We start from the raw sequence: 14,830 nt of genomic DNA, 5'->3' as shown, positions 1-14,830 counted from the left end.
AGCAGGGACCAGCGCGGCACTCACCTCTCCCTTGGCTCCAGCTTTGTGATGTGCCGGCTGCCGCCCAGCTGGTGCATGCGCAGAGTGGAGCCAGCGGCCGGGGAGTGACATTTCCATACGGGGCTCTGTGAGCCTTGCACAGAAATAGAGCATGCCGCGATTTGTTTTCTCACGCATACAAATCGCGGCCGTCTGAATAGGATTGCGTTTTCTAACACAATCCTATGGCAGCTTCCACGGGCGGAAATTCTGCGGGAAATCCCGCCCCGGAATCTCCGCCCGTGTGCAGGGGGCCTTAGTCTAAAATCCACCCTGTGGTGAAGAGACGTCCAGGGTATACAAGCTCTAAAGTAGGAAGTTCACCCCGGCTGCAGAGGACTTCGAGTGTGTGCCTTCTTGACTTAAACTTTATTTTAGCTACGCGTTTCAGCACATAAGCGTGCCCTTATCAAGCTTAAAATACAGAGGCTCACAATATGACATTTATACGTAAACGCTACTCACAGTGGGGCAATGCTCCGCGGCACCTCGAGGGGTCTTCTGACGTAATTACTGGGGAGGGACTAAGTCCCTTTAGCGCAAACAATCGCATGACCTTGCTTGGACCGCTTATGTGCGCTCCATTTCTTCAACAAGCTTTATCAATACTCACCGCGTAAGCAGAGAGAAACATCTATTATACTACCGCTTTTTATGAATGGATATACATCAGTGATTACAAGTGTTAATTCATTCACATACTATGCTGCACATATAAATACATATGTATGAAGACCAAAAAATTAAAATCTGATGTATTAAAGGGGTTGTCCCGCGCCGAAACGGGTTTTTTTTTTTTTCAATAGCCCCCTCATTCGGCGCGAGACAAACCCGATGCATGTGTTGAAAAAAAAAAACCGGGTAGTACTTACCCGAATCCCCGCGCTCCGGTGACTTCTTACTTACCTTGCGAAGATGGCCGCCGGGATCTTCACCCTCGGTGGACCGCAGGTCTTCTGTGCGGTCCATTGCCGATTCCAGCCTCCTGATTGGCTGGAATCGGCACACGTGACGGGGCGGAGCTACGAGGAGCGGCTCTCCAGCACGAGCAGCCCCATTCAACACGGAGAAGACCGGACTGCGCAAGCGCGTCTAATCGGGCGATTAGACGCTGAAGATTAGACGGCACCATGGAGACGGGGACGCCAGCAACGGAACAGGTAAGTGAATAACTTCTGTATGGCTCATAATTAATGCACAATGTATATTACAAAGTGCATTAATATGGCCATACAGAAGTGTATAACCCCACTTTGTTTCGCGGGACAACCACTTTAAGATTCTGTAAGAATATTTAAACATAGGAATTATAAAATATTAAATTATGACGATTATGTCAATAAATAATTATATTTATTATGCATTTCTTTAAAATCTATTTTATATTATATTTAAAATCTTCCTATTAGAAAAAAAAAATTTTTACTAGTTGATTAATTCATAAATCTATAAAACTGAGTATGATGGGTTTTAGTTACATTTTCTCTAATACTTCATTATATACCACTTGAAGACTTTAACCCCTTATGGTTTCAAAGTAACACTTGTAATCATTGAATGATGTATAGCCATTCATAAAAAGCGGTAGTATAATAGATGTTTCTCTCTGCTTATGCGGTGAGTATTGATAAAGCTTGTTGAAGAAATGGAGCGCACGTAAGCGGTCCAAGCAAGGTCATGCGATTGTTTACGCTAGAGTCCCTCCCCAGTGATTACATCAGAAGACACCTGGAGGTGCCGCTGAGCATTGCCTCACTGTAAGTAGCGTTTACGTAGAAATGTGAATCTCTGTATTTTAAGCTTGATAGGGGAACGCTTATGTGCTGAAACGCGTAGCTAAAATAAAGTTTAATCGTGTCAAGAAGGCACACACTCGTAGTCCTCTGCAGCGCGGGGTAAACTCTCTACTGTACTACGGTTGTATTTGCAACAAATACATTGTCAAAAAAATAAATAAATAAATCAAGCCCCTAGAATTAGTTGTTGTTTTGCTGCAAAACTCGGCATGCAGCTACATCTCAGGCAGATATGCAAGTGATTAGAGTCGTGGTGTGATTAGATGAACGGTCTTGCCACCTGAGGCCCTAAAAGTGGTTCCACCTTGGCCTATAAAAGGCTCCTGGAGGATACTTGGGTGTAGTGGCCTCTTCTTCCACTTATGTAGAGATAGTTGACTGCTAGACGTCTCTACAACAACTGAAGAGCTTTCACCCGGTTAACTTAGTTTGAGAGGGGCGCATCATTAGAATGGGAGAAGCTGGATGGTCGTGGTATTGGTAAGAAGGACAATGACAGCTCAGCGATATATTCAGGACATCCTGCAGCCACATGTGTTCCTCTCATGGTGGCTTCCAGGAGGCATTTCCAGTAGGATAATGCTCGGCCAGATACAACAAGGGTGTCCCCACAACACTGTCAGACTTCTGTGGCCACCCAGTCGCTAGAATTATCGCTAATAGAACACGTATAGGACACCAGCTTCAACAGCCTACGAGTTTGCACAATCTAGAACAGCGGTTCCCAAGCGGAGTGCAGTGGTACCCTGGTGAGCCATGAAAACTCACCATGGGTTCAGCAGCTCCCAGGCTGGGAATCACTCAGCCGACATTAAACGAGCCAGGATACACCGGCGTTGGAGTGGAAGCACTGCTCCAACCCGTGTAGTGGCCGGCGCTCGTAATTGCAAGCGTTGCACTCGTTGAAATCAATTGGACCTGCACCTGCAATTCCGAGCACTGGCCACTGCAGACGCAGCTCCCATTAATTTCAGTGAGTGCAATGCTTGCCATTACGACTCTGGTATATCCAAGCAGGTGCTGCCTGGAAAACCCCTTTAGGCCCCCCGTTCACAGCCGTGACGGAATATCACTAGTGACATTTCTCTGCGGGGGAGAGCTCTCAGGTGTCCGCTATGAGCCTATCTGACAGTTAGGTTCACCGCAGAGAATCGCGGCATGCTGCGATTTGAATCCCGCAAGCGAAGAATCGCTATGATCCTCCGCTCGAGGACATCAGGGCTGCGCTTTCCATAGTAAGTCTATGGAAAGCGTTCACTGCGTTACCCGTGGCCGGATTACCACCGCAGGTAATGCAATGAACTATCGCCCGTGGACAGGCAGCCTTAGGCTGGGTACACGGGGTGGATTTGCTGCAATATTTCTGTTTGGACAGTCTGCACGGAAATTCCGCAGCGTTTACAGCGGCAAAGTGGATTAGATTTTCAAAATCTCATCCATACACTGCGGAAAACATCTGCACAAAACCCGTGCAGAAATTGACATGCAGTGTGGCGTATAATCCACCTCTTTTCAATGAGGGGGTGTATTCCGCACAAAAATACGCAATACGTGTCAAAATCAGCACCAAGTGGCACGGGTTTTGAGGAGGACTTTCCGCTACTGATCTGCTGCAGAATGTCCACTGTGGACATTCCGCAGCGAGTCAGCCCCGTGTGGACCCGGCCTTAGGCCGCATTCATAGAGCAGCGCTGCAAACGGTCGTGGTTTTACTTTCGTTTTTGGCCACAGCCCCCTGTGGAGTTTAGCACATCTGATCATTGACGAGGTATGGTAAACGCAAAGAATATAACAGACTCTGTTCGATCGAGCGCGTGCATGAGAGGCTCCACTGAAAACAATGGGAGCCTCTGACAGCGTTACCCGCTGAAGAAAGCGGCTGTGTGAGAGGCGCCTCAGACCGCTCTTACACTAGCGGGTTTTTCAGCTGTAAAATGCCTCCATTGATTTCAATGGGACTTCGCAGACAAGTGATCGAGCGGGGCGTTTCTAACGCCGCGACTCTCAAAACACTGTCTACTCTATTTTAGTGTGTTTCAGTGATTTTTAACACACCTCATCACCGATTGCAATGAAGGGGTGCATTAAAAAAATGTATGAAAACGCTATAAGACGCAACATTGACGCCTGTACGAGAGCAGCCTTAGGCCGCCTGCAGACGGGCGGAAATTTCTGCCCGTGGAAGCTGCCATAGGATTGCATTAGCAAACGCAATCCTAGGCAGACGGCCGCGATTTGGCCACCTGAACTCTCGCGCAGCAAACAAATCGCAGCATGCCCTATTTCTGTGCGGGGCTTGCAGCGCACAGAAACGTCACTCGCCGGACGCCGGCTCCGCTCTGCGCATACGCCGGCTGCCGCCACATGAAAGAGCCGGGGCCGCAGGAGCAGGTGAGTGACGCGCTGCTCTCTGCAGATGCTCGGGTCGAGTCCCGCTGCGAGAATTCTCGCAGCCGGATCCGACTCGGCCGTCTGCAGGCGGCCTTAGGGTATATTTACATGTAGTGAAAAGACACAGAGCCAAAATATGCACAATTTGTGAGGGTTTTCACTTGAAATTGGTTGTGCTGCCTCTTCGCTCTTAAGGCTGCCTGTCCACAGGCGTAGCGATATCCCGCGGGAGCCGCCACCCTGGAGCGGGAGCCGGCAGACGAATCTCCGCCAGTCAGCCTATCTGACAGATAGGCTGACCGCGGAGGGCCGCAGAGCATCGCGGCACATCACAGCATGCCGATTTGCCGGCCGCGAGTGGAGAATCGCAATGATTCTCCGCTCGTGGACAGGGCGGCTGCGCTCTGCATAGCATCGCTATGGAGAGCTTGAACTGCGTTCCCCGTGGCTAGATTATCGCCGCGGGGAACGCAATTCAAACTCGCCCGTGGACAGGCAGCCTGTCCACAGGCGATGTGTTTTTCGCTAGCGTTTTACTGCTGCGAAATGACTGCGATTTCAACAGAAATGTAATTGCAATTTAGTGCAATGCCTGAGCAGGGAGAACAGAAAAAAAGCAATGAATTCGCAATGATAATTGCAAATTCATTACGATAAAACACTTCCATTGAAGTCAATGGAAGTGTCGCCACGGAGAACCGCACAAATTCGCAGCATGTCGCGTTTTTTGCAACGCAAGCGGAAAATCGTAATGATTCTCCGCTCGTGGACAGGGGGACTGCGCTTTCCATAGCCAGGCTATGGAAATCGTTAATTGCCTTCCCCACAGTCGGATTATCGCCGCGGGAAACGCAATTACAATTCGTCCGTAGACAGCAGGCCTTAGTCTTCGCACACGTGTGCTTCCTTCACCGATCACCTGGCAGCCTCTAGTGAGCACAGAGGCGCCGCTGCTCAGGTGAAGCGGAAGTGGCCAGCGGCTCTGTGCTCACTAGAGGGTGCCAGGAATATCAGAGGCAAAAATTATACCTTGTGATAAGCCACGCCCCCCCGTCACATCTCATGACCACGCCCCCCGTCACATCTCATGACCGCGCCCCCCGTCACATCTCATGACCACGCCCCCCGTCTGGTAGGGGTGCCCTGCATTAAAATAAAAACAACATTTTACAGGGCTGAAAAGGTTGAGAAACACTGATCTCAGTTACAGCAAATGTGGAGCGATACCATACGGAACCTGTACATCTCCCGCCTGCCCCGCCTGTATCACATCTTATATCCAAGCTAGAGGCGGTACAACAGGGTAATAGAGCCTCCATGCCCACCTGTATTACATCTTGTATCCAAGCTAGAGGTGGTACAACAGGGTAATAGAGCCTCCATGCCCACCTGTATTACATCTTGTATCCAAGCTAGAGGTGGTACAACAGGGTAATAGAGCCTCCATGCCCACCCGCATCACATCTTGTATACAAGCTAGAGGAGATACAACAGGGTACTAGAGCCTCCATGCCCGCCTGTATCACATCTTGTACCCAAGCTAGAGGCGGTACAACAGGGTTCTAGAGCCTCTATGCCCACCTGTATCACATCTTGTATCCAAGCTAGAGGTGGTACAACAGGGTACTAGAGCCTCCATGCCCACCCGCATCACATCTTCTATACAAGCTAGAGGTGGTACAACAGGGTACTAGAGCCTCCATGCCCACCCGCATCACATTTTGTATACAAGCTAGAGGTGGTACAACAGGGTACTAGAGCCTCCATGCCCGCCTGTATCACATCTTGTACCCAAGCTAGAGGTGGTACAACAGGGTAATAGAGCCTCCATGCCCACCCGTATCACATCTTGTATCCAAGCTAGAGGGGGTACAACAGGGTACTAGTGCCTCCATGCCTACCCGCATCACATCATGTATCCAAGCTAGAGGCGGTACAACAGGGTACCGGAGCCTCCATGCCCACCTGTATCGCATCTTGTATCCAAGCTAGAGGCGGTACAACAGGGTACTAGAGCCTCCATGCCCTCTTGTATTACATATTGGGTATTATTGTATCTTGGCACCACCAGAAGCTAGTGGTTTAACCGGGCTTCGATGCAGGAACGCCCCTATCACACCCCGAGCTCCCGATTGGGTGAATTCAGCAAGGTCCTAGAAGCTGCGTGGCAAGATACAGTAATAGGCATACACCCCGCCGCCGCTCCCAATACTGTCCTGGCCCATGCTGCGGGTCTGAGCGATGTGCGCTCCCTACCAGCAGTGCTCACATCTGCGGACCGGCGGGTCTCTCCGCTGCCATCTGCTACACAGCTTCAGAAGCCGCACAGATGCTACGAGCGCACACATCTGCCGACCACCGTCTGTCTGTGCTGCCTTTGCATGAAGAGGCAGAACGCCGACAGCGGGGCAGTTAGGAGACCAAGTGGAACGGTTCAGCTGCCGGGGAAGAAGCAGCAGCAACGGGGAGGCCATGGAGGCTGGCAGAGGCACCGGGAGCCGATAGTGCACATGTATACTCACCTGGGGAAGAAGCAGCAGGGAGACCGTGGAGGCTGGGAGAGGGTCTGGTAATGCACAACTATTACTGGCCTATCATCAGGGATGACGAGCGCCGACCAGAAACAGCAGCATAGGGAACCACAGTGAACGCCCAGGGAGCTTGCCAGACTTACGACAGCAGCGAGGACCTTCAATCTTGGCCGGGACCCGGGACGGAAGCCAGGACATTAGAATGATAGTTGGCTGCTAGGACCTGCAGGGGAGCCTTAGCTGCAGCCAATGAGGTACAGGGGGCGTCACCGGCCTGTCAGTCTTGTCTCCACCAGGACTTTCTGGTGGTGTCAAGATACAATAATACCCACATCTTGTATTCAAGCTAGAGGCGGTACAACAGGGTACTGGAGCATCCATGCCCACCTGTATCAAATCTTGTATCCAAGCTAGAGGCGGTACAACAGGGCACTAGAGCCTCACTTCAAGGGGTCAGTTTTCTGCAATAAATTATGGTAATCACTTATATCAATGCTGCAATCGCATATAGAAAGTTTCATTCCATTATGACAACTTCTAGGGGAGGGATGGGGTTTTTTTTGTCAATGAGTGTACCTGGTCACAATAGACTGGAATCAGGAACCATGTAGGGTTCCCAATTATCGTTAAACAATTAGAAATATACATTACACATATATTCTCTATCTTGAAAGCCAGTCGCTCAGTACAAACATGGCTAACGAATGAACGATAATTTGCTCACTCATTCATTTCACAAATATAAATCAGCGTTAGCTCGTTCGCTAATCTTCCGGTTTAAAGAGCGCTCGTACGGTCGTCTTAGGTGAACTGGACAATCCTGTTTAAACACAAAGATAAATGGTTTACCTGACCGCCATCGCTTGCTCCTTCCGTGTAAGAGCCCCCCCAAGCCCAGCATAGAGGCAGAGTGACACCTGAGCACACACCCAGGCGCTGGCACAATAGCACTAGGCAAACATGATCATCCCGCAGCTGGCACAACGGCTCTCCAGCCAGCAGCTGGCACACCAGCCACCTTATACCCAGCTCACCCCACAACTTGCACCGATACTCCTCGGTCACCCAGCACCTGGCACTGCAGGGCACACGGCGGGCAGGATACTCACTGGCGCCTAAGAAGCAGTCGGTGAACCTCCTAAAGCAGCCTTCAGAAGAGGGTCCATCTTCCATGTCTGCCCTCCCCGTCGGGATGAGGAAGATGCCCTTCCGCGGTGTGAGGGGAGCCGGGGATGTACGCGGTACAGGGGTCTACCGAACAGCGGGGCTCCGCCGCCTCCACCCGCTGCCCTCCGCACTCCTCGCCGGCAGTAAGGGAAGAGGGTGGGGTGGGAGCCGACAGACGACAGCCTAAGTGTGGCGGGGAGGAGGCGGCGCGGGGGGCGGGCTGGAGGCGAGCACTGCCAACTAAGTGAATGAGGGGAGGAGGAGCTGCGGGCAGCGGGTGTAGGAACGGGCATCTATGGCTCGCCCACGTCACACATAGCCCTCCGTGCCCCCGGAGAAGCATGAAGGTGCTTTACAGTCCTCCGCCATGGTCTGCTGCTGCAATGCATCCACAGCCCGCCACATTGTATGGCACCGTGCCAGCCACACAGCAGGGGAGAACTCTACTGTGCCCATCGTTCAGATTAGCGCTGGCAGTGAGAGACTTCTCGTGCAATGTACATCTCTACACCGTAGTGCACTGAGGGGAGGGAGACGTAAAACTAGTGCAGAATGCCCACACCGTGCCCGGGTGCCAGCCTCATCACATATAGAATGTGCCATCCAATCACTAACAGCTTAAGAGCTACTGTGTGCAGGAGAATGGCCCACATTGTGTGCCAGCCTTATTCCAGATAGACTGTGCCCTCCAATCACTAACAGTATAAAGTTACTGTGTGCATGTGTGAATATATATATATATATCTATATGGTCACATACAAACACACAGGTGCATTTGTATACATTATTTAAAAAGGCACCTGTGCGTTTGTGTGTATAATACATATATATATATATATATATATATATATATATATATATATAGTCACACATGCACACACTTCAACTATAGGCTGCTAGTAATTGGAGGATTAGAGGGCACAGTTGGGGAGTTTCTGGGATGAGGCTTGCACACGGGTACGGTATGGGGTACGGTACGGGTACGGATACCGTGTATATATATATATATATATACTCACACCTGTCCACACTAACCCGAAGTTATATGAATATACACACACGTACGTTTAGATATGTTTGCCATTTTATATATATATGCACACACACATTTATGTATACAAATATATGTAATGTGGCAAATATTTTATATATATACTGATATATATATATATATATATATATATATATATATATATATATATATATATATATATATATATATCAATCAGTACATCATGTGGTGGACACTGCAAGTATTCTAGTGTATTCCGTACCGACTGCTCCTCCTGTTCCCCGGCAGATCAGTATAATGCACGTGTTTTTTTGTAAATGGTCCTTGAATCGAATGAATGTCGCCGTCCTCCCACTTCTCACCCCATAATGTAATTGTACTGGGGGAATGTGCGGAGATCTTACGGGAGACCATCTACCTGTACAGCAGACGGTGGAGAGCCCGCACCTGTGCCCGGTGTGCCCGCCGCATACTGCATCCTCAGGATGCCACATCATCGAATTCCTGAAACCTGCTGTGTAGTTTACGCCTACATGAATTCTTATATTCAGGCTTTATATATATATATTGTATATATATATTTATATATATATATTGTATATATATTCTGTCTGAGTTCTCTTGCATGTATTTGCCTCTAAATCTCCTGACTTGATTTGCTCAATAACATTGTACAAGTATTGTAAATGCCCTAAAACCAGTCGGGATTCTGTCATACATATGGGGGAGGTCTTTTAGAACCATTTGTTTACTTTGGTGTTATTTAGTGTTGTTTTTATACTCCTCTCTGAATTACTGCACTCTGCTCCCTCTTCTCGTTTCTTTGCTACACTGATATTTTTCCTAAAGAAAAAATGATGTTTGTAGACATGAACATTCTTTTAATAAAAAATGTGTTTTTTATTGTAATTATGCATTAATGTGTCTAATAGCTCATGTAAAGACTATATATATATATACACATATACACACATATTTTTTATTATGTTTTTAACATTGTAGTAAGTTGCATAATGTTGTAAATGTGTTTTGTGTGAAGAATTTAGCTAGTTTATTTCTCTGTTATTGTTTCACTAACTCTATTGTAAATATATAGATTTTAAACAATCACAGCTTGTGTTATGGTCACTCGTCTACCTCTTTAATATTAATATATTCTTTGATACTACATACATCACAACATACCTAATTTATTGTCTTCAGCTTGGGGACTATGAGAAGGTTGTGACACCAGGCTTTCTATATAGGATTCCTGCAATGGCAGACAGTGTCCTAAAAATAAGAAACATGATGTTCTGTAAATAAGCGTTGTCCTGTGATGGGGGTCAACACTAATAGGTGGTATAATGACAGTATCTCTATATACCATTATGTATAGTGAAGCTAAATACAAAAATAAAGAAAACCAGAAAAGAACCTTTCTATTGGGACAATCACTTATACTGAAATAATATTTAGATGTGAGTTTAAAAAAACTTGTTTTTTGTAATATATATAATATATTTGTTGTAACAAATATATACTCTATATTACTAAATAATTCATCAAGTTCAGTAGCCACATATTTCTACATTGTGTCTTTTATAAAGAGGCAGGATAGGTTTGGAGAAATACAAATAAAATTGTTCTAGTCTATGCAATTATTTAGCAAACATTATAAAATTCTGCACAGTCATATATTCACTGCAAGGTTTCCATCACATACAATTGAGTGCACTTTTTGGCTTGTACAAAACACAAGGAATTTCTCACTTTTTGTACAAGTATTTTTGGATGGTGTTTTTTATTTATACATTTTACATGTTTTTTTTAATCTTATGGAGATGACTATGCATAAATTAAAAGACACACCTGAGAATGCTGCACTTTGAAGCCAACATCTGTCTGCAGCAAAATAGCAGGATGAATGTCTGAAAAATACAGCAATGATCTGTGGTATTTATTATAATTTGTAACCCTATTAACTATGGAAATTAGACCTTTTTTATGTTTCTAGATTAGGAAATTGCATCTGCTGAAATCTCCTTACTATTAGTATCATTGCATGAGAGATTCCATAAAAAAACAAGGCAGCATCAGAACAAGGTATGTGGGAAGAACAGTGCAGCAGCCTCCCATTATACATCCTAGTTAAACTAATCAGCAGCCAGAAGTGAGAAAAATACATTGTAGCGAAGCATCAGCCAAAGTTACATATGCTGTCAGTTCACAGCTGGATACTGCATCTTCTAGCAGCACTGGACACAACTAGACAATCAATTTACAGTTTCTAAAGTGTTCAAGTTTTGGTTTCTTTGCCCAGCAGCAATGTTGTTTCTAAGTGGATTCTCTATGAGTAAGTTCCTACCATTAGTTAGTTAGGGTATTGTCACACAAGAAAGGTATAAATGTAGTGGAACTTTTGCTCAGAAAATCTGTAGAATTTACAGTAGGAGTCAATTGAAACAATGTCATCTACATAAGGCAGAAAAAGTTACATACATTGCAGATTTTGCAGAATCTCAATGGTTTGCTGCAGATTTGAGAAGATTTCACTCTGCAATGCAAAGGTGAAATCTTCAGCAAAAACGCATTAAATTTTGTGGGGGAAAAACATACCGTTAGGTGCGGATTTTGCTGCTGCAGATTTGCTGTGGAGTTTCTGCTATGGAAAATCTGCAGTGAATACAGCTGGTATGAACAAAACCTTACACTGTGCTTATGTTTGTGTGAAGGAGTGATAGCTTTCCACATGTCTCTCTTCACAGGAAGAAGTATTTGTACCTAAGGGACCTTTCACAGGGGACGGAATTGGTGCATCACAATGGTATCCCTATGTAAAATTAAGCACCTGTTTAAATCCGTTCATCTTTACTTCAAAACCGCAAGATTAAATTCCGCAGCGGAACAGCTTTCTCCTGTGGAATTAAGGACATCTTGTGGAATTGTTGCTGAAGATTTCTAACATATAGGAAATGTAATTCCGCAACTAAAGTTTGTGGAAAAAATGCAAGAAATTCTGCAAGATGTTTTACAGAACACATTCCGCAGTTAACACAGCAAAGTCTACACTAATTGACAAAACCCGCATCTACACTGCGTCCTGTGGACGATTCTATCCCGTGTGGAAGATACCTAAACCATTTTGTAGGCTAAAGGATGTCCTGCCTCCTCTGGGAAGGTGACCAGCACTTTACATTGATACCTGCATAGAGAGCTGGTGGTTACAGATGTCAGCCATTGTAATAGCAAATACTTAAGGCTCCATTCACACGGGGCAGTTTGGTTACAATTAAAACCGTACCAAAAAGTGTATCAGTAAAACTTTGTGTGTTTTTGCCAGAGTTCTAGTAAAATGTAGCAAAAAATGCACTTTTTGGTATGATTTTAATTGCAACGGAACTGCCCAGAGTGTATATCAGCTAAATCTAGTTATGCCAATGTACATGTTTATGATTTGGCATAGTAGGACCAGCTGTTCTGGTCCACTATCTTGTGGATACTTGTGCTGTAGGTTCGAAAGCTCGCTATAACATCATGTATTTTTGTTAGCCATTAAAAGGTTTCATATCTACAAGATTACTTGGTTTCTTTCACTGAGAACAATCACATTTTGCTCTACTGGCTAACAGGATACTAAACATTTTTAGTTTTGCCCAAAGATAGGACATTCCGCCATTTTTTATGGCATCGCATTGCATTGCCTTCAAAAGAATTAGGTTCATATTCGTATGAGATATTTGCATCTCACAATGCATAAATCTTGCACGATTTTCTCGGCCGTGTTAAAGCTGCCTAAAGCTTTCCTCACATATACTTTATTTTCTTGCATTCTCTTGCAAGCATCCTTGAGTGGCTTTTTTATTGGCCTATGAAAAACTGTTTGGAAAACAATGCAGTATCTAAAGCAAGCTGCATTTAAAAATAAAAATGACACTGACACAAAAAACACACTAAAAGTGAGAAAAAAAATACCATAAAAACATTTTTTGTAGGCTGTTTTACATGTAATGGTTTACATCTATCACCTGGCTTGAAAAAATAAATGTGGCGAAACATGGCGAAAAATAATGCAAAAATCACAGTACTTTTCCTAAAATCCTGTTTCATTACAGATTTAAAACATAGTTTACAAGTAAAAGTTCATCAATAGGACAAAAAAAGTTAATGACAAAAAAAAATAAAGTTGCAAAGGAAAAAAATGCAATAAGGCGTCCTTTATACAGGGCTTTCTTGTGGCGTATTTGAGGCTTGTGGAAAATGCAATGCTTTTGATTCATTTCTTACAAGCATTTTGGTGTTTTGTTATTTGTAATAGACCGTCCTATTGTGCGCTCTTTGTAGTCGTTTTCTTTTTTCCTATTGAGATGCACATGAAAGTTGCTTTGAAAACAAATGCTATACCTAGAGCATGCTGGATCTTCAAAAGAGAATGTGACCATCCCCAAATCTTCACTAAAAGTGACAAAAAAGTAATTAAAAACATTTGTTTGTAGCGTATTTCATATTTAATTATTGGCTTACAGCTAGCATATGGCCACAGTATTTTAAAGAAAAAAATAGAAAATCCTGTTAAAAAAAAATAAAAATTAAAAGTAAAAGTCAATTAGCAGGACTTTAAAAAATGCTTAAAAAAATAAAGCCACAAAGAAAATAAAAAAGACATTACACGTTTTTTTGTGACAGTTTTGAAGTTTGCAAAACAAATGCCATGAATTTCATGCCTCTTGACATGTTTTTTTTTTTGGCGTAGCAGTCAATAAGAAAAAAACAGGACAAAAAAAAAACATCAAACCTAAAGCATGCAGCATGCAGAAAAAAAAAAGAATACCATGACCCTCACAAAAGGCACATGCAAGTGAGGTAAAATGCCACAAAAAACAGTATTTGTACTGCATCTAGCTTCATGCAGCATTCTTTATATGAAACCACGCTAACTGTACATCCCTACAGGACATAATTTCTGTAGTGGAAAACCTGCTGTCAGCTTTGGTGTAGATTTGTATGAAAATGCACGTCTTTTTGTACGCGCAAAATTTGTGCACGCAATAAGCAGAGAATAGAATCCATTAATTTCAATGGGATGGCTCTTATAACGTTTTTATGCACACGCATTCAGCATGCGAGAGAAAGAACGCAGCATGCTCTACTTTTGTGCACATTTGTGCACCAAAGTTTCCCATAGAAGTTAATGGGAGTGCGCAAATGCGTGTGCAATACGCAAGGAGATGCACAACACCTTGCACAATTACACGGGGATACTAACGAATCTGGAACTTCCACTTACAAGTGGATTTCTTGTAATCTCATCCACTATGTTGTTCTGTAAAGTCTTGCAGCTTTTCTACAGGCAATTGTGCTGCATCATATCTAAAGCATTTATGGTGGACATAACCTAAAGCTCCTTCTACACTGAACGAGAACTGCATGATTCTTGTTAGCGCAAGCTGATGACATCATCACCAGCCTGTTCGCACTCATGCAGCCTGTTTAGACCGGCAGATTCATCATTGAGAATCGTTCGCTTCTCGTTTAGTGTTTCACATTTGTACGTGAAACACTGAAAGAGCGCTGTTTAAACAGAACGACCGGTGAACAAGGTGATGATTTTTAGTCCTGCAGAAACTGTACTACCAATAAAAAGCGAATGATTCTGGTTCAGTCATTGGTTCGCATTTAGACTGAATGATTATAAGATTTAGACTGAATGATTATGGAATTTTTTCACTATTTTTACTGTAATCAGCACAAAAAATACTGTTAAACCCACTAATTAAATATGCTACAATTTTTTCATCGCAGACCTGTGTTATCATTCACTTTGAATGATTTTTTAATATCTAAACGCATTGTAAGGTTATACATTCAGATTGTAAACAAAACAAAAAATAAACAGCAGTTTTTCATGTTTTTT

The 14,830-nt window shown here is 44.3% G+C and overlaps 1 protein-coding gene across 2 annotated transcripts in view; it reads right to left on the bottom strand.

Moving 5' to 3' along the window:
* Positions 1 to 14,830, bottom strand: part of PDE10A (phosphodiesterase 10A) — a 403,589-nt gene that overhangs the window by 218,270 nt on the left and 170,489 nt on the right. Inside the window, exon 3 of one of the 2 annotated variants that reach the window (XM_066605416.1) lies at positions 10,123 to 10,209. In XM_066605416.1, the coding sequence (XP_066461513.1) occupies positions 10,123 to 10,209 (87 nt within the window). Of the gene's footprint in view, positions 1 to 7,866; positions 8,063 to 10,122; positions 10,210 to 14,830 lie in introns of those variants that run through there. The other variant, XM_066605417.1, reaches the window with a different exon arrangement.

This window comes from Eleutherodactylus coqui, chromosome 1 (assembly GCF_035609145.1).
Source record: "Eleutherodactylus coqui strain aEleCoq1 chromosome 1, aEleCoq1.hap1, whole genome shotgun sequence".
Lineage (NCBI taxonomy): Eukaryota > Metazoa > Chordata > Amphibia > Anura > Eleutherodactylidae > Eleutherodactylus > Eleutherodactylus coqui.
The sequence above is the reverse complement of the archived record's forward strand: the minus strand, read 5'-3'. Positions and strand labels throughout refer to the sequence as shown.